Below are 22,512 nucleotides of genomic sequence, written 5' to 3'. Positions count from 1 at the left end.
CCGAGGCCTTCCCCTGAGAAGACCCACAGAAGAGCCCTGCTGGGTCAGGCCAGGGAGGGTCCCTCCAGTCCAGCCTCCCCTCTCACCCAGGGGCCAGCCAGTTCCTCTGCAGGGTCAGCCACAGGACAGGGAGGCCTTCCCCTGAGAAGACCCTCAGAAGAGCCCTGCTGGGTCAGGCCAGGGAGGGTCCCTCCAGTCCAGCCTCCCCTCTCACCCAGGGGCCAGCCAGTTTCTCTGCAGGGTCAGCCACAGGACAGGGAGGCCTTCCCCTGAGAAGACCCTCAGAAGAGCCCTACTGGGTCAGGCCAGGGAGGGTCCCTCCAGTCCAGCCTCCCGTCTCACCCAGGGGCCAGCCAGTTCCTCTGCAGGGCCAGCCACAGGGCAGAGAGGCCGAGGCCTTCCCCTGAGAAGACCCTCAGAAGAGCCCTGCTGGGTCAGGCCAGGGAGGGCCCCTCCAGTCCAGCCTCCCGTCTCACCCAGGGGCCAGCCAGTTCCTCTGCAGGGCCAGCCACAGGGCAGAGAGGCCGAGGCCTTCCCCTGAGAAGACCCTCAGAAGAGCCCTGCTGGGTCAGGCCAGGGAGGGTCCCTCCAGTCCAGCCTCCCATCTCACCCAGGGGCCAGCCAGTTCCTCTGCAGGGCCAGCCACAGGGCAGAGAGGCCGAGGCCTTCCCCTGAGAAGACCCTCAGAAGAGCCCTGCTGGGTCAGGCCAAGGAGGGTCCCTCCAGTCCAGCCTCCCGTCTCACCCAGGGGCCAGCCAGTTCCTCTGCAGGGCCAGCCACAGGGCAGAGAGGCCGAGGCCTTCCCCTGAGAAGACCCTCAGAAGAGCCCTGCTGGGTCAGGCCAGGGAGGGTCCCTCCAGTCCAGCCTCCCGTCTCACCCAGGGGCCAGCTAGTTCCTCTGCAGGGCCAGCCACAGGGCAGAGAGGCCGAGGCCTTCCCCTGAGAAGACCCTCAGAAGAGCCCTGCTGGGTCAGGCCAGGGAGGGTCCCTCCAGTCCAGCCTCCCGTCTCACCCAGGGGCCAGCCAGTTCCTCTGCAGGGCCAGCCACAGGGCAGAGAGGCCGAGGCCTTCCCCTGAGAAGACCCTCAGAAGAGCCCTGCTGGGTCAGGCCAGGGGGGATCCCTCCAGTCCAGCCTCCCGTCTCACCCAGGGGCCAGCCAGTTCCTCTGCAGGGCCAGCCACAGGGCAGAGAGGCCGAGGCCTTCCCCTGAGAAGACCCTCAGAAGAGCCCTGCTGGGTCAGGCCAGGGAGGGTCCCTCCAGTCCAGCCTCCCGTGTCACCCAGGGGCCAGGCAGTTCCTCTGCAGGGCCAGCCACAGGGCAGAGAGGCCGAGGCCTTCCCCTGAGAAGACCCTCAGAAGAGCCCTGCTGGGTCAGACCAGGGAGGGTCCCTCCAGTCCAGCTTCTCCTTCTACAGGGCCAAGCAGTTCCTCTGCAAGGCCAGCCACAGGGCAATGAGGCCGAGGCCTTCCCCTGAGAAGAACACTTTTCCCTGATGCTCCCTCCCCTCACTGGTTGACTACCTCTGATCATCTGCCTCTGTTCATCGGGACTTAAAACAGCACCCTCTTGGTTTCTCAGAGGTCCATGGGAGAACTTGCCACAAACCTGTCACATCTGTGGTCCACAGATTCTTCTGCAATCTGCACCGTTTGGGGGTCCCTGTGGGAATGGCCCTGCAGCCCCAGTCCCACCCGCCTTGTGCCCACCACGCAGAGCACGGAGTGGGGAAGGAGACGCTCTTACTGGGTTTTACCAACATTGTGGATCGGCAGTGAAGTCAGCGCCATGGCGGTGTTGTTGGCAGGTGTGCAGGAGGCCACCAGGTTGAGCTGGGGGATGAACATGATCTGATGGCACCAGTCTTCGTGCAAAGCCTGCACAGGGGGAGAAGAGAGTCGGAGGAGGGAAAGGCTGCAGAGATGGAAAGAACAGGGGAGACAGGTGCCCGGGCCCTCCCACCTGTCCACAGGAAAGGAAAAAGGGTCCAGAAGAAAAGAAAAATGCTATGGCTTGACACACAACAAGGTGGAAAAGCCTAGAAAAGGGCCCTTCAGTTAACATCCTTTATCTTGGGGACCTGGGTGCAGTTCTAGAGGTCTCACTTCAAAAAGGACATGGACAAAATTGACAGGGGGGTAACCCAGACCGGGGGGACCAAGCCCTGAGACACTCGGGAATGTTCAGCCTGGAGAAGAGGAGGTTGGGAGGGGACTGGATGGTTGTCACTTTGAAAAGTTATCACTTGGAGGAGGCCAAGGAAAGGTTCCTGTTGGCAGCAGAGGAGAGGACCCACAGTAATGGGTTTAGACTACATGTAGAAAGGGAGGGGAAGGGAAATTCCACAGTCACAGTAGTTCAGCAGGGGAATGGGCTGCCTAAGGAGGTGGTGAGCTCCCCCACACTGGCCGTCTTCAAGCAAAGGTTGGATACACACTTTTCTTGGATGCTTTGGGCTGATCCTGCCCTGAGCAGGGGGTGGGACTAGATGTCCTGCATGGATGGATGGCCTGACTAGAGAGAAGGCTGCCTTGTGAGTTTGCCCCTTTCCTTTTCTGACCATGACAGGTAAGGTGGCAGCCATGCTGCAAGGAAAAGGACAACGGAGCAGAGAGGGGGAAAGTCACAGCTGCCTGCTCAGCCCCACTGCAGGAGAGCTTTAAGGACGTGTATCCTTAAACATAACGTATTAAAATGTCGAAAAATGCATTTGAAAAAACTCTCACCGACACGGTGAAATTCTTGTAGGGGTCTGCCTTGCCTTTCATTAGGATCTGCACCGGGACTCTTGCTAAGCCTCCTGTCAGGAAAAGGGGGGCAAACTGGTGACGGCACTTCCTGTTTGAGAGCAGCTTGCACCCCTTTACCCAGGCACCCCTAGCATGGTGCCCACGGGCACAGGGGCACCTGCTGACGCCCTTCTTGGCACCCACCAGAGGTATTTTAGAAAGCAGCCAGGACCTGGTGGAGCTTTCAAAGAATAATACAGTTGGAAGGTACCTCCTGGGTCATCTAGTCCAACCCCCTGCACTATGCAGGAGACTCACAACCCATGGCTCATCCACTGTCACCTGCCACCCCCTATTTGAAGATGGTTCTCAGATCCCCTCTCAGTCGTCTCCTCTCCAGGCTAAACAGACCAAGCTCCCCCAACCTCTCTTCATACATCTTGGTCTCCAAACCCCTCACCATCTTGGTTGCCTTCCTCTGGACATGCTCCAGTTTGTCTACATCCCTCTTCAACTGGGGTGCCCAAAACTGAACACAGGACTGCAAGTGAGGCTGGCATCCCTAACCTACCCTGGCTGTCCTCTCCATGTCCTGGCCGACAGGTCACAGACTTCAGCATTCTTCACAAAAGGCACCCATTCTTTGGCAGAGGTCAGATGTCCTCATTCAGCCTCCCTTCTCGTTTCCCTACCCAAAGTCCTAATAAGAGACAGTCTGCCTCTTGCAGACGTCTTGAAGCCTTGTACTTCATGAAGGGCTGTCACATGAAGGATGGAGCAGAGTGGTTTTCTGCGGTAGTTGTGAGTTTCCTGCATTCTGCAGTGGGTTGGACTAGATGACCTTGGAGGTTCCTTCCAACTTCATGCTTCTATGACTACCAGAGCCAGGCAACTGCAACAGTCTTAGCAATCATGGATTTCAGCAGTCCCACTTGACTGGGCTGAGATCTGACACACGGTGTTCCACCCAGGGTCTCTAGCTCTTGACTATAGTAGGTTGGAAGGAACTAAACCTTGACCAAAATACTTAGAAGGAAGGAAAAAACGGAGCTGGCATTAAAATTGCAAAATATGTTCTGCAAGACAGCTCTGCTCATGTCCTCAGGGGCTAAGCTACAAATGGGCCAAAGCCACATGTGCTCTCTAGGTATGGCCTGCAAGAAGAGAATCCACACGGCAAAAATTATTTGCAGCCCTTGAATGTGCCAAGCTTCACAGGGGCACCTCCTTGGCCTTGCGGCTCACCTATGTAGGCGCGGACATTGAACAGCCCGTTGGTCGTGACGTTCACTGAGGTGAAGATCAAGATGTTCCCCTTCACGTCTCCCACACAAAACACCCCTTTGTAGCCATCTGTCCTAGTTCAAGGAGGAAGAGCGGAGGAAAGGCAGCAGACGCGGATCAGGCCGGGACACACCCAATCCCCACCCCCACCCCACCCCCATCCGCAAGGCAGAATCAAGAGCTCTGAGCTTCCTAGAAGTTCAGAACCTGCTTCTGGTCCCCAGCCGACATGGGTAGCCATTGAGGACTTCTATCTTCTAACACGGGGGTCCCCAACACAGTGCCCAAGGGTGCCATGGAGCTCGATTTAGAAAGGGGCAAGGCTGCAACGCAGGGATTCTAAATAACTGTGTAGATTAGCACCCCATTAAACGTGAATCATAGAATCATAGAAACAAAGAGTTGGAAGGGACCTCATGGGTCATCTAGTCCAACCCCCTGCGCTATGAAGAGTTCTGAGTATAGATCAAAGTTTTTGAGCAAGGGCAATTCTAGCTATAAGCTTTCCTATGCGTGCACATTTCTTCAGATACACTGAAACAAGCCCCCACAAGCCTTACATGTAGGGGGGGTACTTCCCTCCCTAGAGCTGGCAGCCATAGGCTGGGGGAAGCTCACGGGGTCCCAAGGCAAACAGACCCCCAGAATTCTCTACCTCCTCTTTCTTTCCTCTCAGCAGCCCCTCATCTATGGTCCAGACCTTGCAAGCAAAAACCCAAAATATTGATTTATTATTTTGATTTATATCCCACCACTCTCCATGGACTCATGGCAGGTCACATAAAACAGAATAAACAGGATAAAATCCCAATCAAACCCCCTAATGACATAATCCCATCCCTCCCCTATCCATCATGACAGGAAGGGAGTTAGCAAGAAGGCAGACCATTGGCCTGAGGAGGGGCCTCAGTTGTTCCTGGTCCCGGCCTCACCTGGTGGAAGAGCTCCGTTCTGCAGGCCCTGAAGAACTGAGATAGCTCCATCAGGGCCCTCAGCTCTTCTGGGAGCTCGTTCCACCAGGTTGGGGCCAGGACCGCAAAGGCCCTGACCCAGGTCAAGAAGACAAGGCTGTATAACTGATATTTATTGGGTACAGGGACTATACGCAGAGGAAGGAAGGAAGGAAGGAAGGAAGGAAGGAAGGAAGGAAGGAAGGAAGGAAGGAAGGAAGGAAGGAAGGAAGGAAGGAAGGAAGGAAGGAAGGAAGGAAGGAAGGAAGGAAGGAGGGAGGGAGGGAGGGAGGGAGGGAGGGAGGGAGGGATTGACGGAAGGAAGGAAGGAAGGAAGGAAGGAAGGAAGGAAGGAAGGAAGGAAGGAAGGAAGGAAGGAAGGAAGGGAGGGAGGGAGGGAGGGAGGGAGGGAGGGAGGGAGGGAGGGAGGGAGGCAGGGAGGAAGGGAGGGAGGGAGGGAGGGATTGACGGAAGGAAGGAAGGAAGGAAGGAAGGAAGGAAGGAAGGAAGGAAGGAAGGCAGGCAGGCAGGCAGGCAGGCAGGCAGGCAGGAAGGAAGGAAGGAAGGAAGGAAGGAAGGAAGGAAGGAAGGAAGGAAGGAAGGAAGGAAGGAAGGAAGGAAGGAAGGCAGGCAGGAAGGGAGGGAGGGAGGGAGGGAGGGAGGGAGGGAGGGAGGGAGGGAGGGATTGACGGAAGGAAGGAAGGAAGGAAGGAAGGAAGGAAGGAAGGAAGGAAGGAAGGAAGGAAGGAAGGAAGGAAGGAAGGAAGGAAGGAATGCTTACCATCTTAGTATGACAGAGACTCCTGCAGCTAATTCCAAAGGCCATTCCCTCTCCAACTTCCCAAACCGAATGTGAGGAAAATGCACATTCCGCTACTAGCGCCCTCCCTGTCTTCCAACCACTTGGCCACAGTGATCCATGCAACGGTCACTTCCAGACTAGACTTCCGTAACTCACTCTACGTGGGTCTGCCCTTGGCTTTGATCCGGAAACTTCAGCTGGGACAATACGCGTCTGCCCACATTCAGCTGGGGCTCCATCATCCGCACTGGTTGCAAATCTGCTTCCGGGTCTTTTTGGTCCTGGCCCCGACCTGGTGGAATGAGCTCCCAGGAGAGCTGCGGGCCCTGCAGGAGTTTGACTTTCCACAGGGCCTGCAAGATGGAGCTCTTCCGCCAGGCGTATGGTTGAGGCCAGGGTGGGGTTCCGATATTTGACCTGAGGATCCCCTGTACTCTTATTAGATCTGGGTATTAGAGAAGTTTGAGTAAGAGGTCACTATCTATTTTGTCTATTTTTCATGAGGGGTGTTTTATTGTATTTTTTTTTAGTGTTTTTATCTTGTGTAAACCACTGGAAGTCCACTGGAAGAGCAGCAGTAAAAAAATCAATTAATCAATACATTTGGGGTGGGGCTTGGCCAACATACCAGTAGTCCATTGCTGTGGCACATCCATCCAGGTCAACAAGGGAAAAGAGGCGGTCGCATTTGTTGCCCCCAATATCGAAGAATTCTGCAATGAAAGGGAGAAAGCAGAATGCAGACTGAGGGTCTCCTCGCATGTTAGACAACCCTTGTCAGAACATCACAAGAGCCCTGAGGGATCAGACCAGCAAAGGTCCAACTAGTCCAGCCTCCTGCCTCTCGCAGGGGCCATCTGGTTCCTCTGCAGGGCCAGCCACAGGGCAGGGAGGCCGAGGCCTTCCCCTGAGAAGACCCTCAGAAGAGCCCTGCTGGGTCAGACAAGGGGTCCATCCAGTCCATCCTCCTGTCTCACCCAGGGGCCAGCCAGTTCCTCTGCAGGGCCAGCCACAGGGCAGAGAGGCTGAGGCCTTCCCCTGAGAAAACCCTCAGAAGAGCCCTGCTGGGTCAGGCCAGGGAGGGTCCCTCCAGTCCAGCCTCCCATCTCTCCCAGGGGCCAGCCAGTTCCTCTGCAGGGCCAGCCACAGGGCAGAGAGGCTGAGGCCTTCCCCTGAGAAGACCCTCAGAAGAGTCCTGCTAGGTCAGACCAGGGAGGGTCCCTCCAGTCCAGCCTCCCTTCTCACCCAGGGGCCAGCCAGTTCCTCTGCAGGGCCAGCCACAGGGCAGAGAGGCCGAGGCCTTCCCCTGAGAAGACCCTCAGAAGAGCCCTGCTGGGTCAGGCCAGGGAGGGTCCCTCCAGTCCAGCCTCCCGTCTCACCCAGGGGCCAGCCAGTTCCTCTGCAGGGCCAGCCACAGGGCAGAGAGGCCGAGGCCGTTCCCTGAGAAAACCCTCAGAAGAGTCCTGCTGGGTCAGACCAGGGAGGGTCCCTCCAGTCCAGCCTCCCGTCTCACACAGTGGCCAACCAGTTCCTCTGCAGGGCCAGCCACAGGTCAGAGAGGCCGAGGCCTTCCCCTGAGAAGACCCTCAGAAGAGCCCTGCTGGGTCAGGCCAGGGAGGATCCCTCTAGTCCAGCCTCCCATCTCACCCAGGGGCCAGCCAGTTCCTCTGCAGGGCCAGCCACAGGGCAGAGAGGCTGAGGCCTTCCCCTGAGAAGACCCTCAGAAGAGCCCTGCTGGGTCAGTCCAGGGAGGGTCCCTCCATTCCGGCCTCTCGTCTCACCCAGGGGCCAGCCAGTTCCTCTGCAGGGCCAGACACAGGGCAGAGAGACCGAGGCCTTCCCCTGAGAAGACCCTCAGAAGAGCCCTGCTGGGTCAGACCAGGGAGGGTCCCTCCAGTCCAACCTCCCGTCTCACCCAGGGGCCAGCCAGTTCCTCTGCAGGGCCAGGCACAGGGCAGAGAGGCCGAGGCCTTCCCCTGAGAAGACCCTCAGGAGAGCCCTGCTGGGTCAGGCCAGGGAGGGTCCCTCCAGTCCAGCCTCCCGTCTCCCACAGGGGCAACGCTCTTATATCAGCTGCTCACCTATATCTTGCTCAGTAGAGGCGACGGCCATCAAGTTGATGTTTGGCAAGCAGATCATGTCAATCACCCACAGTTTCAAACTGTTGCGCCGCTTTCTCTGGTCCAGCTAGAGAGAGAGAGAGAGAGAGAGAGAGAGAGAGAGAGAGAGAGAGAGAGAGAGAGAGAGAGAGTCCCGTGTGTCTCTCCATCCCCGGCTCATCCCGGTTTGAATCCCCCTCCCCTCCCCAGCCAGGTAAGGAGGACCTATAACCTTTGAGGGGGAGAGGTTTTGTCACTGTATATCGGGAGCTAGCCCTTCCTGCATCCATGCCACTGCTGGGGGTGCCCACGTCTATTAATGTCCGTATTTAGAATTCCCCTTTCCCCCGGACTCAAGGCAGATTTGCACAGAACGACTCAGTAGAATTGACAAGATGGGACATTCTGAGAGAACTGTGAACACCACAGCAGAATGAGGTCTGTAGGACCAGTCAGAAATTGAAAAAACAGAACGTAACTATTACTAGGGTATGTTTAATGATGCAGAAACAGGGGACCCCCCCTCTACACTCTGGCCCTCCATGTTCAGAAGAGCAAAGTTGTCCGGACTGGTGGGTGGGCAGGTAGTTGGACTAGATGACCCTGGAGGTCCCTTCCAACTCCATGATTCAGGTTGGCGTCCCACCGATCCCATCGACCTACGTGAACGGTCCGGAGCAGGTTGAAGGAGTCGCTCCAGTAGTGCAGGATGCCGTCCCTGCTCACGGTGAGGAAGCGCCCAGCTGTGGATCGGCCCCCGCTGCCCCCGATGCTGCTGCCTTGTCTGAACCTCAACTTCCTGTCCCTCATCCGGCTCTGGCTGGGGAAGAACTGGATCTTGACGATTTCTTCTGCGTGGGCCCTGCAGCGACACAGCGGGAGGCCCCCAGTCCCACTTCCTTCCACCCAGATTTCCACCCCCACTCCCACCCCAGTCAACCAGGCCTGGGGAAAGTACATGGCTGGTGGGGGGACAATAGATCTCCTGATGATCAAGAAATCCCCTGGGGGAAAAAGGATCCACTTTGGAAGGTGGATCTCTGGCATCGTACACACTGGGGCTTCTCCCCTCCCCAAACGCCACACAACTCCCCCACCCCCAGGCTCCACCTCCCAAATCTCCAGTTTTTTTCTACCCCAGAGCTCGGAACTGCAATCTAGATGGTCTTTGGGTTATCCCTCTGGTCCTAGCAGACTGCTGCTGAATCCTTCCAGACAATAAAAATAGAGTCCCACCACACCTTTAAGACCAACCAAGATTTATTCAAGGCGGGAGCTTTCGAGTGCATGCACTCGAAAGCTCCCGCCTTGAATAAATCTTGGTTGGTCTTAAAGGTGCACTCTGTGCATGCACTCAGATGCTCCCGCCTTGAATAAATCTTGGTTGGTCTTAAAGGTGCCCTCTGGGCATGCACTCAGATGCTCCCACCTTGAATAAATCCTGGTTGGTCTTAAAGGTGCCCTCTGTGCATGCACTCAGATGCTCCCACCTTGAATAAATCTTGGTTGGTCTTAAAGGTGCCCTCTGTGCATGCACTCAGATGATCCCACCTTGAATAAATCCTGGTTGGTCTTAAAGGTGCCCTCTGTGCATGCACTCAGATGCTCCCACCTTGAATAAATCTTGGTTGGTCTTAAAGGTGCCCTCTGTGCATGCACTCAGATGCTCCCGCCTTGAATAAATGTTGGTTGGTCTTAAAGGTGCACTCTGTGCATGCACTCAGATGCTCCCGCCTTGAATAAATGTTGGTTGGTCTTAAAGGTGCCCTCTGTGCATGCACTCAGATGCTCCCGCCTTGAATAAATGTTGGTTGGTCTTAAAGGTGCCCTCTGTGCATGCACTCAGATGCTCCCGCCTTGAATAAATGTTGGTTGGTCTTAAAGGTGCCCTCTGTGCATGCACTCAGATGCTCCCGCCTTGAATAAATGTTGGTTGGTCTTAAAGGTGCCCTCTGTGCATGCACTCAGATGCTCCCGCCTTGAATAAATGTTGGTTGGTCTTAAAGGTGCACTCTGTGCATGCACTCAGATGCTCCCGCCTTGAATAAATGTTGGTTGGTCTTAAAGGTGCACTCTGTGCATGCACTCAGATGCTCCCGCCTTGAATAAATGTTGGTTGGTCTTAAAGGTGCACTCTGTGCATGCACTCAGATGCTCCCGCCTTGAATAAATGTTGGTTGGTCTTAAAGGTGCACTCTGTGCATGCACTCAGATGCTCCCGCCTTGAATAAATGTTGGTTGGTCTTAAAGGTGCACTCTGTGCATGCACTCAGATGCTCCCGCCTTGAATAAATGTTGGTTGGTCTTAAAGGTGCACTCTGTGCATGCACTCAGATGCTCCCGCCTTGAATAAATGTTGGTTGGTCTTAAAGGTGCACTCTGTGCATGCACTCAGATGCTCCCGCCTTGAATAAATGTTGGTTGGTCTTAAAGGTGCACTCTGTGCATGCACTCAGATGCTCCCGCCTTGAATAAATGTTGGTTGGTCTTAAAGGTGCACTCTGTGCATGCACTCAGATGCTCCCGCCTTGAATAAATGTTGGTTGGTCTTAAAGGTGCCCTCTGTGCATGCACTCAGATGCTCCCGCCTTGAATAAATGTTGGTTGGTCTTAAAGGTGCCCTCTGTGCATGCACTCAGATGCTCCCGCCTTGAATAAATGTTGGTTGGTCTTAAAGGTGCCCTCTGTGCATGCACTCAGATGCTCCCACCTTGAATAAATCTTGGTTGGTCTTAAAGGTGCACTCTGTGCATGCACTCAGATGCTCCCACCTTGAATAAATCTTGGTTGGTCTTAAAGGTGCAATGGGACTCTGTTTTTGTTCTGCTACTTCAGACCAACACAGACACACACTTGAATCCCACCAGGCAATACTCTGAAGAGAATTCATTCATTCATTCCTCCCTCCCCTAGTAGGGTTGCCACCTTTGGGTTGGGGGAGACCTGGAGACTTGGGGGTAGAGCCTGGGGAGGGCAGAGTTTGGGAGGGAAGGGGAGCAACATCAGTGGGGCAGAATGTGCAAACAATTAGTACACTGCTGCCACATCTGCTTGTTCCCCGCACAACTCTTTGAAGAATGTTGCTCCAGAACTCTGGTGTTCAGATTGTTATGAATGCCAGTGCTGGTGGAAAATGTAAACATTTCTTAGTTGATGTGCCGCTGAAGAAGCTGTACTGAAAATGCTCAATAACCGGTCTGCGTTCTGGCATACTTTGGTTTTGGAATAAAAGAGGACTTGGCTTCTTAACTTCACCCGAGTAGAATGTTTGTCAGCTCTCTGGATGGTTGGCTGCCCACCTCCAAGGGAGACCTGGGGATACCCTGGAATTATAGCTCAACTCCATACTACAGAGAGAACTAATTATCACTGAACAAGATCGGCCCCCTTGGAGAAAATGGCTACTTTGGACCATGACCTCTATAGCTTAATATCCTGAAGAGATCCCAGCCCATCCCAAATCCTGCTTCACCCAAAGTGGACAGCTGCCTCCACCTGTCCTTAAGCAGAACCCTACCCTTGGGCTCAGAGCTGCAGGGTCACTTACACTGGGATGGGCTTCATGGTGGTCGTGAATTCGGGGAACAGCTGGCTTTTCTCCATGTCGTCCTTCCCCCGGTATTCACACAGCATGTAATTCAGATATTCCTCCTGCGAACAAGGCAACATTTTTCATTTTCTCACGGGCAGCTGATTTTCTGGTTTAAAACATTTATTAGCCACTTTTCTACCTTGAGGAACTCAAAGCCGCTTACAAAAGAAGTTGAGTTTTTGTCCCCTGCTATTTCCTAACTGTGGCTTTCAAACCCCTTCTCTCCCTACAGCAGACACCCTGTGAGATGGGTGGGGCTGGGAGGGTTCTGAGAGAACGGTGACTGGCCCAAAGTGGCTGCATGAGAATGGAGAACCCAGTTCTCCAGATTAGGCAAGATCTGTAGTGCGTATAATTCAAAAGGGTGTGAAGAACCTCCTACAAAGGGCAAAGGAGGAGGTGTGTGGTTGGCATCGTGAAAACAGGAACTCCTTGAGATTCTTCAGTTCATCTCTTCCTATTATCTATCTGGCAGAAGCAGCAAAGAAATAAGAGAGCAGGATCACACCCACACACCCACTGAGATTTCAACACACACACACCCTTTGGGGGGCATCATCTGGGCATGGAATTGGGGTCACTGTGGGTGGGCAGGAAGTTGTGAATTTCCTGCATTCTGCAGGGGGTTGGACTAGATGACCCTGGAGGTGCCTTCCGGCTCTGTGATTCTCTGATGCTATGAATGTGGTGAAAGATGAAAGACAGAGCCAGTCTGATGTAATTGTTAAAGAGCGGTGGGCTCCAGTCTGGAGAACTGGAATTGATTCCCCGTCCCTTCTCCACAAGCAGTCAACTGGATGACCTAGGGCTTGTCCCAGTCCTCTTAGAGGTCCCTCAACCCCACCTCCCTCACAGGGTCTCTGTTGTGGGGAGAGGAAGGAAAAGGTGTTTGCTAACTGCTTGGAGATTCCTTCAGGTAGTGAAAAGAGGGATACAAAACCAAGCCCTTTTCCTTCGTCCTACCTGCAGACTTTGTGCTTCGACACTAATTCAGAAGCAGGCCTTCCAGGGAATCTGCTTTCATCCTTAGGGCCCCCACGGAGAAGGCCCTGCTCTACTAAATTCTACTGCAGCTTGAGAAAAAGTGAGGCCTGTGTGGCACATCTTGAGGAGCACCTTTCTTAGTAGTTATATCAGGGCTCTCTCAGCCTCACCCACCTCACAGGGTGTCTGTTGGGGGAGAGGAAAGGAAAGGTGATTGGAAGCCACTTTGAGACTCTTTCGTGTAGAGAAAAGTGGCATATAAGAACCAACTCTTCTTCTTCTTCAGTAATCTCAGGGCTCCCTCAGCCTCACAGGGTGTCTGTTGTGGGCAGAGGAAAGGGAAGGCAAATGTAAGCCATTTTGAGCCTCCTTCGGGTAGGGAAAAGCGGCATATAAGAACCAACTCTTCTTCTTCTTCAATAATCTCAGGGCTCTCTCAGCCTTCCCTCCCTCCCAGGGTATCTGTGGTGGGGAGAGGAAAGGGAAGGTGATTGTAAGCCGCTTTGACACTCCTTTGGGGAGAGAAAAGTGGCATATAAGAACCAACTCTTCTTCTTCCTCTTCTTGAGTAATCTCAGGGCTCTCCCAGCCTCCCCTCCCTCACAGGGTGTCTGTTGTGGGGAGAGGAAGGGAAGGTGAATGTAAGCCCCTTTGAGACTCCTTCGGATAGAGAAAAGCAGCATATAAGAACCAACTCTTCATTGTCATCTAAGTGCTAAGCAGCGGGAGGGGGCTCTAGAGAGAGGCCGACGGTTACCCAGTCCACCGCTCCGTCGCAGTTGGTGTCCACCTTCATGAAGATGACATCGATGTCTTCGTCGGAAATGTTGCCCATGATCTTCTTCATGGCTTTTCTGAACTCATCGATATCCAAGCCTGAAAGGAAAATGGCGGTAAGAGGCAGAGCCTTCCCCAGCCCTGGGCGTGAACCTCAGCCTGGCAGGAGCGTGGGAAGAGCCCGGAAAAATGGAAGGCGGAGCCAATGAACGGCTTGGCAATTCTTATCTGGATACCCAAAGGAGTCCCAAAGCGGCTCACAAGCCCCTTCCTCTCCCCACAACGACACACTGTGAGGGAGGTGGAGCTGGGAGAGCTCAGACAGAACTGTGACAAAAGAAGTGCTGCGTCATCAAAGCACAAGGGCCGGTTATGCCAGACAGCAATAGATATTTTCCCGTAAACCAGGGGGAGTCAACCTGTGGTCCTCCAGATGTCCATGAACTACAATCCCCATGAGGCCCTGCCAGCATTCGCTGGCAGGGCCTCATGGGGATTGTAGTCCATGGACATCTGGAGGACCACAGATTGACTACCCCTGCCGTAGATGCCTGGTGCTGTGATTTCCGGGTCAGTTTAGCCCACTGGTTCACCATGTGCGACTTCTTCCCCCCCGGGCCCAGCAGCTCCCTGAACCTGTCCCGTCAGCCGGCATGGGTTCCAAAGCCACACAAGTGCAGCCCTGCCTCAGGCACTGGGTGCGAAACATACTCCTCCAGCTCATCTCCAGACGGCAGAGATCAGTTCCCCTGGAGAACATGGCTGCTGTGGCCTGGGACCCCACTGACATCTCTGTCCTCCCCAGCTCTATCCCCCCAGTCTCCAGGATTTCCCCAGCCTGGAGCTGGCAACCTGACCCCCACCCCCCCAGGGGGACCCAGCCGTCCCAGCCGGGAGCCTCCAGGATCGCCCACTCACAGCCCACCAGGGAGCCCAAGTCATGCGGCGAAAGACCACAGAGAGGTGGGGAGGGAGCAGCCCCGAGAGAGGCCCGGGACAGACCGGCCGCCTCACCTCCTCCGCCATCGATGTCTGCTTCGTGGAACATCCACTCCAGTTTCTGCAGGTGGTCGTAGTTGATCTGGTCTTCCACTTGCTTGCAGCGAGCCGCGTCCGAGGAGTCCGCGATCTTCATCAGGTACTTGTGGGACGAGCAGACGGCGCCGGCCTTGCTCAGCAGCCCCGGGAGGCCGGGGAACTTGGGCTGAAAGCAGCGCAGCTTTAATCCGGGGCAGCCAATCCTGGCTAAGATTGGGTTCATATCGTACAGGGGAAGTCAACCTGCGGTCCTCCAGGTGTCCATGGACTACAGTTCCCATGAGCCCCTGCCAGCGAACGCTGGCAGGGGCTCATGGGAATTGTAGTCCATGGACATCTGGAGGACCGCAGGTTGACTACCCCTGACATAAAGCACATTTGCACTGCAGATGAAAGGAGAGAGAGAAGCTGAATCTAAAGGACGCTATCCCTCTCCCCAAGTGGCCGGAAAACCCAGTATCATGGACGGGGAAGGATGAGGGCATCGTTTCTACAGGAGAGACCTGTGGAGACGTGTGACTCCATCAACAGCCCTCACCTGGACAGCCCAGCAAGCCCGATCCTGTCAGATCTCAGAAGCTAAGCCCGCCTTTTATTTGGATGGGAGACCTCGAAAGATTTGGATGAAGTTCCTCCAAGGAACACCACAGGGGGTCAAGGACACAGAGGCAAGAAATGGCAAACTACCTCTGAACGTCCCTTGCCCGGCTGCCAGACAATCCTTGTATCTGCAGGCTACACTACACGTGCCATACGATAAAGAAACGCTCCCTAAAGAGCCATGTGCAGAATTGGACAGAACAAACAGCACAGAGAGAGAGAAGAGGGCTCCTAGAGAACCCCCCAGGTTGACAAAGAGAGGCATCCTAGTCAAGTCTGTACATACAATAGGGAACTGCAGAGACATCCATCTCTATGGAAGGCCATGTACAAAGAGGGAGAGGACAAAGGGAGGTAGGGAGAGGAGGGTTCAAATGGAACCTCCCAGGTTAAGACAAAAAGAGGCATCCAAGTCAAGGAGATAACATCTATCAGCACAGTATAACATTTATATACTGTAGAGACCTGCAGAGATGTGTTTCTCCATGGAAGGCCTTGTGCAGAGAGGGAGAGGACAAAGGGAGGGAGGAGAGCTCAGAGAGAACCTCCCAGGTTAAGACAAAAAGAGGCATCCCAGTCAAGGAGTCAACACTTGTATACACACTTAAAGCTGTGTCTTACACACACACACATCTAGGCATGCTGAGTCACTTCTTGCATCAACCATCAGCCATCAGAATTTGGGGTTGGTGCAAGATGGCAATGTAGAGAAACAGCTGAGCAGCAGTCTCTGAATCTGGATGAAGGTGGGCCCCCTTCAAGGGACGGGAGGGGTGCGCAGGTTCCCCCCCCCCAACTCCCCTAGCAGTCCTGAGTGACACTAGGGGCCAAAAGTTATTGCTGGGCCTTGGCTCGTCCCAGATCCCGAAATCGTCCAAGTGCTGGGCCAAAATGCCATCACCACGTTCTTTTCCTTTTATTCTCTTTCTCTTTTCTACCCCATTCCCAGACAAGAAGCTCAAAGGCACCTGAACTATTTAATACAGACAATCGGGTGAGTCACCCGAGATGCAGACTTGAAAGCAGGGGTAGTCAAACTGCGGCCCTCCAGATGTCCGTGGACTACAATTCCCAGGAGCCCCTGCCAGCAAATGCTGGCAGGGGCTCCTGGGAATTGTAGTCCACGGACATCTGGAGGGCCGCAGTTTGACTACCCCTGCTTTAAAGCGTCTGATCGGTCTGATTCCTCCCCACTGCCGCCACCACCACCATCTCACTGGTGCATTTTTTGAAAAAGAGTCATCCCAATTCATGGCCAGGCCAAGACAGAGCTGGGAACGTACAGGAGCCAGCCCTGCATGTCCCAGAAAGCGCTCCTCAGTTCCTGCTTAGAAACTCACTCTGAGATGCAGCGCAGGGCCAGGCTTCAGGGTGACCTCTTCCTCGGACTCTTTGCCTCCCCTAAAGGACGGAAGAGAAACAAAAGGCTGACACAATCGGAATACGCATCTGAGCACTAATTTCCAGCCCTGGTTATCCCAGGAGGGATAACCTCAGGAGATGGTGGGTTCTCCATCTTTGGAGATTTTTAGACAGAGGCTGGGTAGCCATCTGACAAAAATGCTGATTCTGTGAAGGCTCAAGGGGGTGGCAGGTGACAGTAGATGATCGATTGGGATGTGAGTGCCCTGCATAGTGCAGGGGTTGGACTAGATTACCCAGGAGGTCCCTTCCAACTGTATTATTCTATGATTCTATGACTCTAAGGGAAAGAAAAACAATGCAGATAAATGACTGGTGATGTCATTGGTGTCATCTGGAAAGGTTTGGGGTTTTGGACCATGGATCATGCTACCGTGATGACACTCCTACTGGGAGATGGTTTGAACCTCACAAAGGTGGAAAAAATGTCTTTGCGAAGAGTCTTGTGGACCAGGAGAGAAGAGCTTTAAATTACAGGGAGTGAGACATACATTCAAAGCCTAGTTCAATGACAAACTGGAATGATAGGATTGAGAGATACAACTTATCCAGAGTCTCCGGATAAAAATAAAAGAAGTAGGAAATAATAGGGATATTATGGTGGGGGTCTGCTACAGACTGCCAGGCCAGGCAGAGGACTTGGATGAGATGCTCCTAGACCAGATTACAAAATTCTCAGACAGACAGGATCTGGTGGTCATGGGATAACTGTTGGAAGACCAGCTCTGCTAAAAATGAAAAGTCCAATAAATTCTTGACCTCTCTTGCTGACAACTTCATTTCCCAGAAAGTGGAAGGGGCAACCGGGGGGGGGGGGGGGTCTCCTGTTAGACTTGATTTTTGCCACTAGGGAAGAACTGGTTGACGAGGTAAAAGTTGTGGGCTTGCTTGATAGTAGTGACTGTGAGATTTTGGACTTTATGATCTTGGGGAAGAGAAAAGCTGTACATTGTCACACGTAACAGGCTGGACTTCAGGGGAGCAAATTTTAAGAAACTCAAAGGTATGTTGGGTAGAATCCACTGGTCAGAAAAACTTAAGGAGATGGAAGGCCAAGAGGGTTGGGAGTTTCTCAAAAGTGAAATGTGTTGTTCAACATATTCATAAATGATTTGGATGAAGGAATAGAGGGGGTGCTTATTAAATTTGCAGATGTCACTAAACTTGGAGGGGTAGCAAACACAACTGAAGACAGAATCAGGATACAGGATCATCTTAACAGGCTGGATTAGCAGGGCTAAAATGAATTAATTTTAATAGTGAAAAATGTAAACTTCTGTATTTCCTTCTCACACATACTACTGCCAAGACGAGTCTTGCCCATCCTACAGTGATGCATTTGATTTTTCTTACCCAAATGACGCTGCCCCCAAACCCTCAGACAAAACTCCGTCCCTCGTGGAGGAACGTAAAGATCACCAAACCCTCCCACTCATTGTTCACTCGAATTGCCAGCATGGGGGGCAAGATCTACTTGCTTCTCTCCTAAAGGTCTGGGTCAGGATTTGGGGTCAGGGCAGAAAGCTCTTGCTGCAGAATGAGTAATGCCCCTTGGCGGCCAGCCCTCACCAGGCCAACGAGGGGTGGATGCTCCATCGTCGGAGAGTGCTGGCGAAAGAGCTCTCCACGGACCCCCTCAAGAAACTGCCCATCTTCCCTTCGACGGACAAGGTGGGAGGTTCGTTGGCGATTCCTGTCAAATGGTCAGCCATGGCTTTAGAGGATGACCCCTTCAACTGGATGCAGGCCTTCAACTGCCACTGCCTCCCCCACTGTGATGTAAGCACTGGAATCTCCGATGTCATCGCCCAGAAGCCCAGGGCAACGACCCCTTCCTTTCCAGACTCTTCAGTGCTCAAGCTGCCCCCAAAGGCCACAGAGAGGACACAAACCATGCCCCAAAGATCGTATTTGTGTGTGTGTGTGTGAAGTGTCATCAAGTTGTAGCTGTCTTAAAACGACTCCATGGGGCAGGGGTCCATGTCCATGATCTACAATGTCCATGAGCCCTGGTAGGGGCTTGTGGGAATTGTAGTCCATCAGCATCCAGAGAGCCAGTTTGGCCACTCCTCCAAAGTTTCAAGGCAAGCCTCAGGTGTTTTGTCATTGCCTGCCTCTTTGTAACAACATGGAGTCTCTCTCGGTGATCTCCCATCCAAGGACTAACCAAGGCTGACCTTGCTTAGCTTCCAAGAGCTGATGAAATCAAGTTAGGCTGGGCCTAGCTGCATGAGGTTGCCCCACGCAGGGACATTACAGCATTCGCAGGTTTACTCTCAAACCCTTTCCTAATTATACCTAACATGGAGTTTGCAGGACACTTCGACCACCAGATCTTTTCCCTCCCAGTCTCAGCAAGTTCAGACCCCACTAGACTATGCTTGGAGTTGGGATTTGTGTCTCAACGTGCATTGCTTTGCACTTACCCGCACTGAACCTCATTTGTCACACGGTCAATCCACTTGTCCAGGTTATGGAGGTCCTCTGGGAGCTCTTCTCAGCCAGCCTTGGTTGTCACCGTCCTGAATCATTTGCTGCCATCTGCAAACTTGGCCACGGCTCAACTCTGTCACTAATTCCAGGTCATTTATGAACGAATTAAATAGTAGCAGCCCTAATCCCAATCCTTGTGAGATCCCATTGCTCACTTCCCTCCACAGGTTCCTGCTCTTGGCTGCCTGTCATTTAACCAAGCAGGTAGCTGTGTTGGTTCAAAAAAGCACAACAAAAATAGAGTCCAATAGCACTTTTAAGACCGACAAAGTTGTATTAAAAGCAGGAGCTTTCGAGTACATGCACTCTTCCTCAGTCTTGCACTCTGTGCATGTACTCGAAAGCTCCCACCTTGAATAAATCTTTGTCGGTCTTAAAAGTGCTATTGGACTCTATTTCCTTTGTGTCATTTAACCAGTTTTTCATCTATAAGATATTATCCCATGGCTACTAAGTTTACTGAGGACTCTCTGGGGAAATACTGTACCAAAAGCCTTTGGAAAGTCCAGGTATATAATGTCTACCAGGACACCGCTGCCTACTTGCTTGTTCACAAAGCTCCAAAACATGGGGGACAGGCAGGACTTCCCTTTGCAGAAACCACAGTAAGCTGTAGCAGCTAGAAGCATAGCTAGCTTCAAGAGGAGACTGGGTACACGTCTGGAGCAGAGGACCATGAGTGGCTCTTGGCCACAAAGACGTGGAACACAGTCTGAGGCAGGGATGCTGTGTTCTTGGTACTTGGAGGGCTTTTGGAGTACTGGCCCTGCTGGTGGACCTCTTGATGGCCCCTGGGCTCCTATGTGACACAGGGCATGGACTGGATAAGCCATTAGCCTGATCCAATGTGGCTTCACTTATGCTATATCATATTGCCAGCACAGAACAAAATGCCTTTATTCCTTGGGTCCTTTTCCACCTTCCATTTCTACTTGGCAGGATCTCCCTACCTACACGGGGAATGCTCCGTCATCTTTTTCCAAAAAAGCTTCTTGAAACACTGCCACACCTGTACCGAATTTGGACGACCAATCGGCAAACTCTCACCAAAACATGGTTTGACTCCAGCAGCAGTTTTAAGACCAACCAAGCTTTACTCAAGGGTTAGGGGCTCTTGGGACGTGTGTGCACACAAAAGCATGCACCTTGAATAGAGCTTCGTTGGTTTAAAAGCTGCCACTGGACTCAAAACTTTGTTCTGCTGCCTCGGACCAACATGGCCGCAAACCTGGAAGAAAGCTTTTGCCAGGTAGCTTCGTAAAGAGCCTAAGGGTAGACCAAGGCTGTGTTTCTCAAGAAACTGACCCCGGAGTACAATTTAGGCAGCGTGCTAGTAAACTGGGCCAGCTCCAATCTGCAAAATGACAGAAGAGTGCTGATGGTTTAGTGAAAGACAGAGTCTAGAATCAGGCCAGCTCGCAAGGGAGTCATGCCATTTTGACTGTCAGGGATTCCCCTAAATGACCCTGGGCAATGCAGCCGAGAGCGCTGGCTTCGGTCACACGCAGGCCTCTGCGTTTCCCAGGGAGCCTGCAGTTGGGTGAACTACATATCCCCCCCCCCAGTCTAATGCACACCAAGTCCAGAGAAGGAACAGTAAGCGACAGCATCCAACCTGTGGGTCAAGCCCTGGCAATGACTGTGGGGTGCAGTCAACAAGCAATTCAGCTAAAGCAAAGATTTGTTCACCTTCTCAAAAAAGCTCCAAGAGATGATCGGGCAGGACTTCCCTCGGCAGAAACCACAGTAAGTTGTAGCAGCTACAAACAACAAGGGACAGGATAACCATCGGGAGAAGAGGTCCGTGAGTGGCCATTGGCTAACCTGTGGGTCAGGACCACTTTGGGGGTCGAACAAACCTTTCACAGGGGTCATGGCAGGGCAAACAGCTTGGCTGGGGAGGGGGCGTCATCCACATAACAGTTCAAAGATTACAACCCAACCACGCATATGTAGTTGTAATCCAGCCTCATTGCAGTCAGTGGGTTTACTCACGAGTAGATATTTATTGAACTGCCGCCTTTTGGGGGGCTCACCGTCAGACCACTGGCAAGGAAGACCCTGTTGCTTAGCGGCTCGTCTTCGCGTCCACTGCTGCTGCAGAGTGTATGAAGGTGTTCCAGCGGAATAGGAAAGAATCCCAAGCAGAAGTCGCTTCATGCAGAGCTGGCAGCACAGCCTGCAAATAGCCCCGAACATCCATCACCTGCATACGAACCTTGATCTAGCCAAAGAAATCACGATGCTCCGGAGACAGGGGTGTCAAACAGAAATTCCTGCATTTTTATTTTGCAGTCTTTCAACCATTACAGTAAGAATCATGTCAGGAGTTGGACAAGACTGAACGACAGAGCACCCCCAAAATCTGCCACAAGTCTTCTTGCAAGACAGACCGACGTCGTTGGGTACAGAACAGGACTCGCCTCTCGTTTTCCAGTTGTTCTGTTGTGTTTGCCTTCCGGGGATCTGAAATAACATGCCAAGACTAACAAAAAGGCAGCGTAGTTTATTTCACTGAAAGGAACTCCTCTCAGCGGTAGAGCCCTCTACAGTGGGGACTGTACCAGGGCAGCAGATCCTGACTATCCTTTGGGGAGGGACAAGCTGGGGAGGTTCTCAGTCTAGAAATTAGAACACAAAGAGGTCTCTCGGTTTCTCAAGATACTTGGACGCACTGAGCTCTACGGGCCAACTCCTGTGGCCAAAGGGGGAGTTCTACAAGCTCCTTTGCACCACTTGGAAGCACGTGACAGGTTGTCCAAGGCAGGTGAGTAAGAGGCCACACTTTGAAAATCGCAGCCCTTTCTGGCCGTTCCTCTTTCTACTGCACTGGCCAAACTGCCCCCCCTTGCCACTCCCCCTTTTGGGGGAAGCCTGCTGCAGCCCACCCGGCGGTCTCAGCCCAGGAGCTAGTTAAAGCCCCTTTGCCCCCAGGGAGGCCTTGTGCCCGACTCTGAGAAGCAATGCACTTTCCTCTTGTGCAGAGCACCGTCAAAAAGGACTTTGTGCCAATTTGCAGCTTCCAGCGAAGCCCAAAATAAAACTGAGATCACACTTATGAACTTCACTGTCTATTCCACCCACCCCCGAGAGGACCCAAACGTGATTTGGAAAATTTAAAACGTGACGATGAATCGTCAAAGGCTTTCACAGCCGGGAAAGGGCCCTGCAGCCACGCATCCGGTCGTTTGGGTCCCTGACGTCTCACCAGCTGGACTGCAACGGCCAGACCTGCAGCCGCCCAGCTAGGAAGACTCACCCCAGTTAAAAGGCAACGTTCCAGCACTCTGACACAAGGCCTCCTCCGTTTCACGTTTTTGTCTTGAGCTCTGCAGGCCCCCCGAATTGAATGCCAGCGAGACCTCGTGGCCATTAGCTTCTCATCAAAGACTCTGATGGCTGACAGACAGACAGACAGACCAGCCGGGATGAACCACTGAAGTGACCGGTCACGCAGGGCTTGTGAGATACACGCAACCGCATGGGCGCTGCCCCCACCCGCGCACTCGGCTGCCCTCCTACTCCCGGCCAGGCCCAGGTTCCATGGAGGGCTCTGTCCCGGGGGCTCCTCGCCTCCAAAAGCTCCCCTGAGCACCGAGTCTACTCCAGCCTCATCCAGGAGGTCAGTGCAGTAAGAGCAGAGCTGCGGTTCAGAGCACCAGGGAAGAGAGTTGCGAAGCCTTCGTGCTGAAGAGGGCAAGACGCTCGGGCAGGTCACACCACAACACGACACTCCAGCAGAC

The 22,512-nt window shown here is 53.3% G+C and overlaps 1 protein-coding gene across 2 annotated transcripts in view; it reads right to left on the bottom strand.

The window, feature by feature from the left end:
* EFCAB8 (EF-hand calcium binding domain 8) overlaps positions 1-18,741 on the bottom strand; it is a 39,791-nt gene extending 21,050 nt beyond the window's left edge. The window contains exons 1-11 of one of the 2 annotated variants that reach the window (XM_077336087.1): positions 17,846-18,741; positions 16,195-16,255; positions 14,231-14,420; positions 13,197-13,315; positions 11,411-11,514; positions 8,527-8,725; positions 7,846-7,951; positions 6,393-6,477; positions 3,974-4,086; positions 2,726-2,799; positions 1,746-1,876 (exon numbers count right to left, since the gene is read on the bottom strand). In XM_077336087.1, coding sequence (XP_077192202.1) covers positions 1,746-1,876; positions 2,726-2,799; positions 3,974-4,086; positions 6,393-6,477; positions 7,846-7,951; positions 8,527-8,725; positions 11,411-11,514; positions 13,197-13,315; positions 14,231-14,420; positions 16,195-16,255; positions 17,846-18,213 — 1,550 coding nt within the window. In that variant the 5' untranslated portion in view covers positions 18,214-18,741. The remainder of the gene's footprint in view (positions 1-1,745; positions 1,877-2,725; positions 2,800-3,973; positions 4,087-6,392; positions 6,478-7,845; positions 7,952-8,526; positions 8,726-11,410; positions 11,515-13,196; positions 13,316-14,230; positions 14,421-16,194; positions 16,256-17,845) is intronic. The other variant, XM_077336086.1, reaches the window with a different exon arrangement.
* Positions 18,742-22,512: the final 3,771 nt, after the last annotated feature.

The sequence above is a fragment of the Paroedura picta genome, chromosome 4 (genome assembly GCF_049243985.1).
Source record: "Paroedura picta isolate Pp20150507F chromosome 4, Ppicta_v3.0, whole genome shotgun sequence".
Classification (NCBI taxonomy): Eukaryota; Metazoa; Chordata; class Lepidosauria; order Squamata; family Gekkonidae; genus Paroedura; species Paroedura picta.
This window is presented reverse-complemented; position numbering and strand designations above follow the sequence as displayed.